Source organism: Oncorhynchus mykiss, chromosome 5 (assembly GCF_013265735.2).
Source record: "Oncorhynchus mykiss isolate Arlee chromosome 5, USDA_OmykA_1.1, whole genome shotgun sequence".
In the NCBI taxonomy this organism is placed as follows: domain Eukaryota; kingdom Metazoa; phylum Chordata; class Actinopteri; order Salmoniformes; family Salmonidae; genus Oncorhynchus; species Oncorhynchus mykiss.
In genome coordinates, this window is record NC_048569.1 from 862,501 (window position 1) to 877,626 (window position 15,126).

At 39.7% G+C, this 15,126-nt stretch overlaps 1 protein-coding gene across 3 annotated transcripts in view; it reads right to left on the reverse strand.

Annotated features, from left to right (window-relative positions):
• LOC110523091 (FSD1-like protein) overlaps window positions 1-15,126 on the reverse strand; it is an 89,092-nt gene that overhangs the window by 41,146 nt on the left and 32,820 nt on the right. For all 3 annotated transcript variants that reach the window (XM_036976578.1, XM_036976577.1, XM_036976576.1), the window contains exon 6: window positions 3,667-3,788. In XM_036976578.1, coding sequence (XP_036832473.1) covers window positions 3,667-3,788 — 122 coding nt within the window. The remainder of the gene's footprint in view (window positions 1-3,666; window positions 3,789-15,126) is intronic.

Below are 15,126 nucleotides of genomic sequence, written 5' to 3' on the forward strand. Positions count from 1 at the left end.
TGCCCTCTATAGCTGATGCTTTTGCAGTGGCTAATGGCGATCCTAATAAATACCAAGTAAACAAAACAACATCAACCAAAGGTAGAAACTCAAATTAACAACAGGCCATATAATTTATGACACCAAAACAGTTAAAATACAGAATTATAAAAATGCTAGGACAACCTGGTCCACTATGTCTCAGGCACCCGAGGACAACCTGGTCCACTATGTCTCAGGCACCTGAGGACAACCTGGTCCACTATGTCTCAGGCACCCGAGGACAACCTGGTCCACTATGTCTCAGGCACCCGAGGACAACCTGGTCCACTATGTCTCAGGCACCCGAGGACAACCTGGTCCACTATGTCTCAGGCACCCGAGGACAACCTGGTCCACTATGTCTCAGGCACCCGAGGACAACCTGGTCCACTATGTCTCAGGCACCCGAGGACAACCTGGTCCACTATGTCTCAGGCACCCGAGGACAACCTGGTCCACTATGTCTCAGGCACCTGAGGACAACCTGGTCCACTATGTCTCAGGCACCCGAGGACAACCTGGTCCACTATGTCTCAGGCACCCGAGGACAACCTGGTCCACTATGTCTCAGGCACCCGAGGACAACCTGGTCCACTATGTCTCAGGCACCCGAGGACAACCTGGTCCACTATGTCTCAGGCACCCGAGGACAACCTGGTCCACTATGTCTCAGGCACCCGAGGACAACCTGGTCCACTATGTCTCAGGCACCTGAGGACAACCTGGTCCACTATGTCTCAGGCACCCGAGGACAACCTGGTCCACTATGTCTCAGGCACCCGAGGACAACCTGGTCCACTATGTCTCAGGCACCCGAGGACAACCTGGTCCACTATGTCTCAGGCACCCGAGGACAACCTGGTCCACTATGTCTCAGGCACCTGAGGACAACCCCAAAGACAGTGCACTACTTTAGACCAGAGACCGAAAGGTTGCAAGTTCAAACCCCCGAGCTGACAAGGTACAAATCTGTCGTTCTGCCCCTGAACAGGCAGTTAACCCACTGTTCCTAGACCAGTTAACCCACTGTTCCTAGGCCGTCATTGAAAATAAGAAATTGTTCTTAACTGACTTGCCTAGTTAGATAAAGGTACAAATAAAATAAAAAAATAGGGAATAGGGCTCTGGTCTAAAGTAGTACACTATATAGGGAATAGGGCTCTGGTCTAAAGTAGTACACTATATAGGGAATAGGGCTCTGGTCTAAAGTAGTGCACTATATAGGAAATAGGGCTCTGGTCTAAAGTAGTACACTATATATAGTACACTACTTTACACCAGAGCTGTCACACCCTGACCATAGTTTGCTTTGTATGTTTCTATGTTTTGGTTGGTCAGGGTGTGAGCTGGGTGGGCATTCTATGTTACATGTCTAGTTTGTCCAGGTCTATGTTCGGCCTGATATGGTTCTCAATCAGAGGCAGGTGTTCGTCATTGTCTCTGATTGGGAAGCATATTTAGGTAGCCTGTTTGGTGTTGGGTTATGTGGGTCCTTAGTGTCTTGATGTCCTTGTTCTGTGTGTATGTGCACCAGTATGAGGCTGTTTGGTTATGTGGGTCCTTAGTGTCTTGATGTCCTTGTTCTGTGTGTATGTGCACCAGTATGAGGCTGTTTGGTGTTGGGTTATGTGGGTGATTGTCCTTAGTGTCTTGATGTCCTTGTTCTGTGTGTATGTGCACCAGTATTAGGCTGTTTGGTGTTGGGTTATGTGGGTCCTTAGTGTCTTGATGTCCTTGTTCTGTGTGTATGTGCACCAGTATGAGGCTGTTTGGTGTTGGGTTATGTGGGTCCTTAGTGTCTTGATGTCCTTGTTCTGTGTGTATGTGCACCAGTATTAGGCTGTTTGGTGTTGGGTTATGTGGGTCCTTAGTGTCTTGATGTCCTTGTTCTGTGTGTAGGTGCACCAGTATGAGGCTGTTTGGTGTTGGGTTATGTGGGTCCTTAGTGTCTTGATGTCCTTGGGCTGTGTGTATGTGCACCAGTATTAGGCTGTTTGGTGTTGGGTTATGTGGGTCCTTAGTGTCTTGATGTCCTTGTTCTGTGTGTAGGTGCACCAGTATTAGGCTGTTTGGTGTTGGGTTATGTGGGTCCTTAGTGTCTTGATGTCCTTGGTCTGTGTGTATGTGCACCAGTATTAGGCTGTTTGGTGTTGGGTTATGTGGGTCCTTAGTGTCTTGATGTCCTTGTTCTGTGTGTATGTGCACCAGTATTAGGCTGTTTGGTGTTGGGTTATGTGGGTCCTTAGTGTCTTGATGTCCTTGTTCTGTGTGTATGTGCACCAGTATGAGGCTGTTTGGTGTTGGGTTATGTGGGTCCTTAGTGTCTTGATGTCCTTGGGCTGTGTGTATGTGCACCAGTATTAGGCTGTTTGGTGTTGGGTTATGTGGGTCCTTAGTGTCTTGATGTCCTTGTTCTGTGTGTATGTGCACCAGTATGAGGCTGTTTGGTTATGTGGGTCCTTAGTGTCTTGATGTCCTTGTTCTGTGTGTATGTGCAACAGTATGAGGCTGTTGGGTTATGTGGGTCCTTAGTGTCTTGATGTCCTTGTTCTGTGTGTATGTGCACCAGTATTAGGCTGTTTGGTGTTGGGTTATGTGGGTCCTTAGTGTCTTGATGTCCTTGTTCTGTGTGTATGTGCACCAGTATGAGGCTGTTTGGTGTTGGGTTATGTGGGTCCTTAGTGTCTTGATGTCCTTGGTCTGTGTGTAGGTGCACCAGTATTAGGCTGTTTGGTGTTGGGTTATGTGGGTCCTTAGTGTCTTGATGTCCTTGTTCTGTGTGTAGGTGCACCAGTATTAGGCTGTTTGGTGTTGGGTTATGTGGGTCCTTAGTGTCTTGATGTCCTTGGTCTGTGTGTAGGTGCACCAGTATGAGGCTGTTTGGGTTTTCGTTACGTTTATTGTCTTGTAGTGTTTGTATTTAGATTCGTGTTGCTTCAGTTTCATTAAACATGGATCGCAATCTACACGCCACATTTTGGTCCGACTCTCTTTCCCATACAGAAAACCGTGACAAGAGCCCTATTCCCTATATAGTGCACTACTTTAGACCAGAGCCCTATTCCCTATATAGTGCACTACTTTAGACCAGGTCCCTATTCCCTCTATATAGTACACTACTATAGACCAGAGCCCTATTCCCTATATAGTGCACTACTTTAGACCAGAGCCCTATTCCCTATATAGTGCACTACTTTAGACCAGAGCCCTAGTCCCTATATAGTGCACTACTTTAGACCAGAGCCCTATTCCCTATATAGTGCACTACTTTAGACCAGAGCCCTATTCCCTATATAGTGCACTACTTTAGACCAGAGCCCTATTCCCTATATAGTGCACTACTTTAGACCAGAGCCCTATTCCCTATATAGTGCACTACTTTAGACCAGAGCCCTACTCCCTATATAGTGCACTACTTTAGACCAGAGCCCTATTCCCTATGTAGTGCACTACTTTAGACCAGAGGCCTATTCCCTATATAGTACACTACTTTAGACCAGAGCCCTATATATGTAGTAGTGCACTACATAGGGAGGAAGAAAAAGTGAGTGTTTCGGGTATGACCAAGGGCCCTATTGACAAGGGATCAAACGTAGTGCACCGTATAGGGAACAGGGAGTCATTTGGGATAGTCCCATCACGTACCAGGCAGGAACTTGAGGTTCTGGAGAAGTTGTCTCTCCTGGGTAAAGTCCACCATCAGATGGTTCATGTTGTCTGTGACCTTGGGCTTCATGGTCAGTCTGAAGGCTGAGGCCATGGTTACCCTGTGGGGAGGAACAAGGCACAGTGAGACTAACACCACCACAGAGGACAGAAGGAAGCCATTGCTGTGACTACAGTGTGTTATTGGCAACACCTTCTGGCTGCCGATGAGCAATGGCTGTTTTTGATGATTCTACAAAATATATTCTACAAAATATATTCTGGTCAGCGGCACGGGTACTATCTATTCATCGTTGTGGTGTGTGGGGTCTTTCAGACCACCCTCCAGCTAACATAGACACACACACCACATCACTTACCTGGGATCAGTCACAGCAAACACACATAAGTATGTAACAACACATAACACGTAACCATGTAAACACGTAACCACACATAACATGTAACCATGTAAACACGTAACCACACATGACACGTAACCATGTAAACACGTAACCACACATGACATGTAACCATGTAAACACGTAACCACACATAACACGTAACCATGTAAACACGTAACCACACATGACATGTAACCATGTAAACACGTAACCACACATGACACGTAACCATGTAAACACGTAACCACACATGACATGTAACCATGTAAACACGTAACCACACATAACACGTAACCATGTAAACACGTAACCACACATAACACGTAACCATGTAAACACGTAACCATGTAAACACGTAACCACACATAACACGTAACCATGTAAACACGTAACCACACATGACATGTAACCATGTAAACACGTAACCACACATAACACGTAACCATGTAAACACGTAACCATGTAAACACGTAACCATGTAAACACGTAACCACACATGACATGTAACCATGTAAACACGTAACCACACATAACACGTAACCATGTAAACACGTAACCACACATAACACGTAACCATGTAAACACGTAACCACACATAACACGTAACCATGTAAACACGTAACCATGTAAACACGTAACCACACATGACATGTAACCATGTAAACACGTAACCACACATGACATGTAACCATGTAAACACGTAACCACACATAACACATAATTACACATAATATGTAACCATGTAAACACACGTAACATGTAACCATGTCATCACACATAACATGTCAACACGTAACCACACATGACATGTAACCATGTAAACACGTAACCATGTAAACACACATAACATGTAAACACGTAACCACACATTACATGTAACCATGTAAACACGTAACCACACATAACACGTAACCATGTAAACACGTAACCACACATGACATGTAACCATGTAAACACGTAACCATGTAAACACGTAACCACACATGACATGTAACCATGTAAACACGTAACCACACAACACATAACCACACATAATATGTAACCATGTAAACACACGTAACATGTAACCATGTCAACACACATAACATGTCAACACGTAACCACACATGACATGTAACCATGTAAACATGTAACCACACATGACATGTAACCATGTAAACACACGTAACATGTAACCATGTCAACACACATAACATGTCAACACGTAACCACACATGACATGTAACCATGTAAACACGTAACCATGTAAACACACATAACATGTAAACACGTAACCACACATGACATGTAACCATGTAAACACGTAACCACACATAACACGTAACCATGTAAACACGTAACCACACATGACATGTAACCATGTAAACACGTAACCATGTAAACACGTAACCACACATGACATGTAACCATGTAAACACGTAACCACACAACACATAACCACACATAATATGTAACCATGTAAACACACGTAACATGTAACCATGTCAACACACATAACATGTCAACACGTAACCACACATGACATGTAACCATGTAAACATGTAACCACACATGACATGTAACCATGTAAAAACGTAACCACACATGACATGTAACCATGTAAAAAAGTAACCACACATGACATGTAACCATGTAAACACGTAACCACACATAACATGTAACCATGTAAACACGTAACCACACATGACATGTAACCATGTAAACACGTAACCACACATGACATGTAACCATGTAAACACGTAACCATGTAAACACATAACCACACATAACACGTAACCATGTAAACATGTAACCACACATAACACGTAACCACACATAATATGTAACCATGTAAACACACATAACATGTAACCATGTAAACATGTAACCACACATGACATGTAACCATGTAAACATGTAACCACGTAAACATGTAACCACACATGACATGTAACCATGTAAAAACGTAACCACACATGACATGTAACCATGTAAAAAAGTAACCACACATGACATGTAACCATGTAAACACGTAACCACACATAACATGTAACCATGTAAACACGTAACCACACATGACATGTAACCATGTAAACACGTAACCACACATGACATGTAACCATGTAAACACGTAACCATGTAAACACATAACCACACATAACACGTAACCATGTAAACATGTAACCACACATAATATGTAACCATGTAAACACACATAACATGTAACCATGTAAACATGTAACCACACATGACATGTAACCATGTAAACATGTAACCACACATAACATGTAACCATGTAAACATGTAACCACACATAACATGTAACCATGTAAACATGTAACCATGTAAACACGTAACCACACATAACACGTAACCACACATAATATGTAACCATGTAAACACACGTAACATGTAACCATGTCAACACACATAACATGTCAACACGTAACCACACATAACATGTAACCATGTAAACACGTAACCACACATGACATGTAACCATGTAAACACGTAACCATGTAAACACATAACCACACATAACATGTAACCATGTAAACATGTAACCACACATAACACGTAACCATGTAAACACGTAACCACACATAACACGTAACGACACATAATATGTAACCATGTAAACACACATAACATGTAACCATGTAAACACACATAACATGTAAACACGTAACCACACATGACATGTAACCATGTAAACACGTAACCACACATAACATGTAACCATGTAAACACGTAACCACACATGACATGTAACCATGTAAACACGTAACCACACATAACATGTAACCATGTAAACACACATAACATGTAACCATGTAAACACACATAACATGTAAACACGTAACCACACATGACATGTAACCATGTAAACACGTAACCACACATAACATGTAACCATGTAAACACGTAACCACACATGACATGTAACCATGTAAACACGTAACCACACATAACACGTAACCATGTAAACACGTAACCACACATAACACGTAACCATGTAAACACGTAACCACACATAACACGTAACCATGTAAACACGTAACCACACATGACATGTAACCATGTAAACACGTAACCATACATAACACGTAACCATGTAAACACGTAACCATGTAAACACGTAACCATGTAAACACGTAACCACACATGACATGTAACCATGTAAACACGTAACCACACATAACACGTAACCATGTAAACACGTAACCACACATAACACGTAACCATGTAAACACGTAACCACACATAACACGTAACCATGTAAACACGTAACCATGTAAACACGTAACCACACATGACATGTAACCATGTAAACACGTAACCACACATGACATGTAACCATGTAAACACGTAACCACACATAACACATAATTACACATAATATGTAACCATGTAAACACACGTAACATGTAACCATGTCATCACACATAACATGTCAACACGTAACCACACATGACATGTAACCATGTAAACACGTAACCATGTAAACACACATAACATGTAAACACGTAACCACACATGACATGTAACCATGTAAACACGTAACCACACATAACACGTAACCATGTAAACACGTAACCACACATGACATGTAACCATGTAAACACGTAACCATGTAAACACGTAACCACACATGACATGTAACCATGTAAACACGTAACCACACAACACATAACCACACATAATATGTAACCATGTAAACACACGTAACATGTAACCATGTCAACACACATAACATGTCAACACGTAACCACACATGACATGTAACCATGTAAACATGTAACCACACATGACATGTAACCATGTAAAAACGTAACCACACATAATATGTAACCATGTAAACACACGTAACATGTAACCATGTCAACACACATAACATGTCAACACGTAACCACACATGACATGTAACCATGTAAACACGTAACCATGTAAACACACATAACATGTAAACACGTAACCACACATGACATGTAACCATGTAAACACGTAACCACACATAACACGTAACCATGTAAACACGTAACCACACATGACATGTAACCATGTAAACACGTAACCATGTAAACACGTAACCACACATGACATGTAACCATGTAAACACGTAACCACACAACACATAACCACACATAATATGTAACCATGTAAACACACATAACATGTCAACACGTAACCACACATGACATGTAACCATGTAAACATGTAACCACACATGACATGTAACCATGTAAAAACGTAACCACACATGACATGTAACCATGTAAAAAAGTAACCACACATGACATGTAACCATGTAAACACGTAACCACACATAACATGTAACCATGTAAACACGTAACCACACATGACATGTAACCATGTAAACACGTAACCACACATGACATGTAACCATGTAAACACGTAACCATGTAAACACATAACCACACATAACACGTAACCATGTAAACATGTAACCACACATAACACGTAACCACACATAATATGTAACCATGTAAACACACATAACATGTAACCATGTAAACATGTAACCACACATGACATGTAACCATGTAAACATGTAACCATGTAAACACGTAACCACACATGACATGTAACCATGTAAACACGTAACCACACAACACATAACCACACATAATATGTAACCATGTAAACACACGTAACATGTAACCATGTCAACACACATAACATGTCAACACGTAACCACACATGACATGTAACCATGTAAACATGTAACCACACATGACATGTAACCATGTAAAAACGTAACCACACATAATATGTAACCATGTAAACACACGTAACATGTAACCATGTCAACACACATAACATGTCAACACGTAACCACACATGACATGTAACCATGTAAACACGTAACCATGTAAACACACATAACATGTAAACACGTAACCACACATGACATGTAACCATGTAAACACGTAACCACACATAACACGTAACCATGTAAACACGTAACCACACATGACATGTAACCATGTAAACACGTAACCATGTAAACACGTAACCACACATGACATGTAACCATGTAAACACGTAACCACACAACACATAACCACACATAATATGTAACCATGTAAACACACGTAACATGTAACCATGTCAACACACATAACATGTCAACACGTAACCACACATGACATGTAACCATGTAAACATGTAACCACACATGACATGTAACCATGTAAAAACGTAACCACACATGACATGTAACCATGTAAAAAAGTAACCACACATGACATGTAACCATGTAAACACGTAACCACACATAACATGTAACCATGTAAACACGTAACCACACATGACATGTAACCATGTAAACACGTAACCACACATGACATGTAACCATGTAAACACGTAACCATGTAAACACATAACCACACATAACACGTAACCATGTAAACATGTAACCACACATAACACGTAACCACACATAATATGTAACCATGTAAACACACATAACATGTAACCATGTAAACATGTAACCACACATGACATGTAACCATGTAAACATGTAACCACGTAAACATGTAACCACACATGACATGTAACCATGTAAAAACGTAACCACACATGACATGTAACCATGTAAAAAAGTAACCACACATGACATGTAACCATGTAAACACGTAACCACACATAACATGTAACCATGTAAACACGTAACCACACATGACATGTAACCATGTAAACACGTAACCACACATGACATGTAACCATGTAAACACGTAACCATGTAAACACATAACCACACATAACACGTAACCATGTAAACATGTAACCACACATAATATGTAACCATGTAAACACACATAACATGTAACCATGTAAACATGTAACCACACATGACATGTAACCATGTAAACATGTAACCACACATAACATGTAACCATGTAAACATGTAACCACACATAACATGTAACCATGTAAACATGTAACCATGTAAACACGTAACCACACATAACACGTAACCACACATAATATGTAACCATGTAAACACACGTAACATGTAACCATGTCAACACACATAACATGTCAACACGTAACCACACATAACATGTAACCATGTAAACACGTAACCACACATGACATGTAACCATGTAAACACGTAACCATGTAAACACATAACCACACATAACATGTAACCATGTAAACATGTAACCACACATAACACGTAACCATGTAAACACGTAACCACACATAACACGTAACGACACATAATATGTAACCATGTAAACACACATAACATGTAACCATGTAAACACACATAACATGTAAACACGTAACCACACATGACATGTAACCATGTAAACACGTAACCACACATAACATGTAACCATGTAAACACGTAACCACACATGACATGTAACCATGTAAACACGTAACCACACATAACATGTAACCATGTAAACACACATAACATGTAACCATGTAAACACACATAACATGTAAACACGTAACCACACATGACATGTAACCATGTAAACACGTAACCACACATAACATGTAACCATGTAAACACGTAACCACACATGACATGTAACCATGTAAACACGTAACCACACATAACACGTAACCATGTAAACACGTAACCACACATAACACGTAACCATGTAAACACGTAACCATGTAAACACGTAACCACACATAACACGTAACCATGTAAACACGTAACCACACATGACATGTAACCATGTAAACACGTAACCACACATAACACGTAACCATGTAAACACGTAACCATGTAAACACGTAACCATGTAAACACGTAACCACACATGACATGTAACCATGTAAACACGTAACCACACATAACACGTAACCATGTAAACACGTAACCACACATAACACGTAACCATGTAAACACGTAACCACACATAACACGTAACCATGTAAACACGTAACCATGTAAACACGTAACCACACATGACATGTAACCATGTAAACACGTAACCACACATGACATGTAACCATGTAAACACGTAACCACACATAACACATAATTACACATAATATGTAACCATGTAAACACACGTAACATGTAACCATGTCATCACACATAACATGTCAACACGTAACCACACATGACATGTAACCATGTAAACACGTAACCATGTAAACACACATAACATGTAAACACGTAACCACACATGACATGTAACCATGTAAACACGTAACCACACATAACACGTAACCATGTAAACACGTAACCACACATGACATGTAACCATGTAAACACGTAACCATGTAAACACGTAACCACACATGACATGTAACCATGTAAACACGTAACCACACAAATCATAACCACACATAATATGTAACCATGTAAACACACGTAACATGTAACCATGTCAACACACATAACATGTCAACACGTAACCACACATGACATGTAACCATGTAAACATGTAACCACACATGACATGTAACCATGTAAAAACGTAACCACACATAATATGTAACCATGTAAACACACGTAACATGTAACCATGTCAACACACATAACATGTCAACACGTAACCACACATGACATGTAACCATGTAAACACGTAACCATGTAAACACACATAACATGTAAACACGTAACCACACATGACATGTAACCATGTAAACACGTAACCACACATAACACGTAACCATGTAAACACGTAACCACACATGACATGTAACCATGTAAACACGTAACCATGTAAACACGTAACCACACATGACATGTAACCATGTAAACACGTAACCACACAACACATAACCACACATAATATGTAACCATGTAAACACACGTAACATGTAACCATGTCAACACACATAACATGTCAACACGTAACCACACATGACATGTAACCATGTAAACATGTAACCACACATGACATGTAACCATGTAAAAACGTAACCACACATGACATGTAACCATGTAAAAAAGTAACCACACATGACATGTAACCATGTAAACACGTAACCACACATAACATGTAACCATGTAAACACGTAACCACACATGACATGTAACCATGTAAACACGTAACCACACATGACATGTAACCATGTAAACACGTAACCATGTAAACACATAACCACACATAACACGTAACCATGTAAACATGTAACCACACATAACACGTAACCACACATAATATGTAACCATGTAAACACACATAACATGTAACCATGTAAACATGTAACCACACATGACATGTAACCATGTAAACATGTAACCACGTAAACATGTAACCACACATGACATGTAACCATGTAAAAACGTAACCACACATGACATGTAACCATGTAAAAAAGTAACCACACATGACATGTAACCATGTAAACACGTAACCACACATAACATGTAACCATGTAAACACGTAACCACACATAACATGTAACCATGTAAACACGTAACCACACATGACATGTAACCATGTAAACACGTAACCACACATGACATGTAACCATGTAAACACGTAACCATGTAAACACATAACCACACATAACACGTAACCATGTAAACATGTAACCACACATAATATGTAACCATGTAAACACACATAACATGTAACCATGTAAACATGTAACCACACATGACATGTAACCATGTAAACATGTAACCACACATAACATGTAACCATGTAAACATGTAACCACACATAACATGTAACCATGTAAACATGTAACCATGTAAACACGTAACCACACATAACACGTAACCACACATAATATGTAACCATGTAAACACACGTAACATGTAACCATGTCAACACACATAACATGTCAACACGTAACCACACATAACATGTAACCATGTAAACACGTAACCACACATGACATGTAACCATGTAAACACGTAACCATGTAAACACATAACCACACATAACATGTAACCATGTAAACATGTAACCACACATAACACGTAACCATGTAAACACGTAACCACACATAACACGTAACGACACATAATATGTAACCATGTAAACACACATAACATGTAACCATGTAAACACACATAACATGTAAACACGTAACCACACATGACATGTAACCATGTAAACACGTAACCACACATAACATGTAACCATGTAAACACGTAACCACACATGACATGTAACCATGTAAACACGTAACCACACATAACATGTAACCATGTAAACACACATAACATGTAACCATGTAAACACACATAACATGTAAACACGTAACCACACATGACATGTAACCATGTAAACACGTAACCACACATAACATGTAACCATGTAAACACGTAACCACACATGACATGTAACCATGTAAACACGTAACCACACATAACATGTAACCATGTAAACACGTAACCAAACGATACATGACATGTAACCATGTAAACACGTAACCAAACCACACATGACATGTAAACACGTAACCAAACCACACATGACATGTAACCATGTAAACACATAACCACACATAACACGTAACCATGTAAACACGTAACCACACATAACACGTAACCACACATAATATGTAACCATGTAAACACACATAACATGTAACCATGTAAACACGTAACCACACATAACATGTAACCATGTAAACACGTAACCAAACCACACATGACATGTAACCATGTAAACACGTAACCAAACCACACATGACATGTAACCATGTAAACACGTAACCAAACCACACATGACATGTAACCATGTAAACACGTAACCACACATAACATGTAACCATGTAAACATGTAACCACACATAACATGTAACCATGTAAACATGTAACCACACATAACACGTAACCATGTAAACACGTAACCACACATAACACGTAACCACACATAACATGTAACCATGTAAACACACATAACATGTAACCATGTAAACACACATAACATGTAAACACGTAACCACACATGACATGTAACCATGTAAACACGTAACCACACATAACATGTAACCATGTAAACACGTAACCACACATGACATGTAACCATGTAAACACGTAACCACACATAACATGTAACCATGTAAACACGTAACCAAACCACACATGACATGTAACCATGTAAACACGTAACCAAACCACACATGACATGTAACCATGTAAACACGTAACCACACATAACATGTAACCACACAACACTACCATTCAAAGGTTTGGGGTCACCTAGAAATGCTTTTTATTTTATTTTTTAAACTGACATTTTTTTGTCCTTGTTTTTGAAAGAAAACATTTTTTTTGTCCATTAAAATAACATAAAATTGATTAGAAATACAGTGTAGACATTGTTAATGTTGTAAATGACTATTGTAGCTGGAAACGACAGATTTTTTATGGAATATCTACATAGTCGTACAGAGGTCCATTATCAGCAACCATCACTACTGTGTTCCAGTCGCCTCTTCACTGTTGACCTTGAGACTGGTGTTCTGCGGATACTATTTCATGAAGCTGCCAGTTGAGGACTTGTGAGGCGTCTGTTTCTCAAACTAGACACTAATGTACTTGTCCTCTTGTTCAGTTGTGCACCGGGGCCTCCCACTCCTCTTTCTATTCTAGTTAGAGCCAGCTTGCGCTGTTCTGTGAAGGGAGTAGTACACAGCATTGTACGAGATCTTCAGTTTCTTGGCAATATCTCGCATGGAATAGCCTTCATTTCTCAGAACAAGAACAGATTGACGAATTTCAGAAGAAAGGTCTTTGTTTCTGGCCATTTTGAGCCTGTAATCGAACCCACAAATGCTGATGCTCCAGATACTCAACTAGTCTAAAGAAGGCCAGTCTTATTTCTTCATTAATCGGAACAACAGTTTTCAGCTGTACTAACATAATTGCAAAAGGGTTTTCTAACGATCAATTATTCTTTTAAAGTGATAAACTTGGATGAGCTATCACAACGTGCCATTGAAACACAGGAGTGATGGTTGCTGATAACGGGCCTCTGTTTACCAATGTAGATATTCCATTTAAATGTTTTTCTTTTTTTTTAATCAGCCGTTTCCAGCTACAATAGTCATTTACAACATATACAATGTCTACACTGTATTTCTGATCAATTTAATGTTATTTAAATGGACA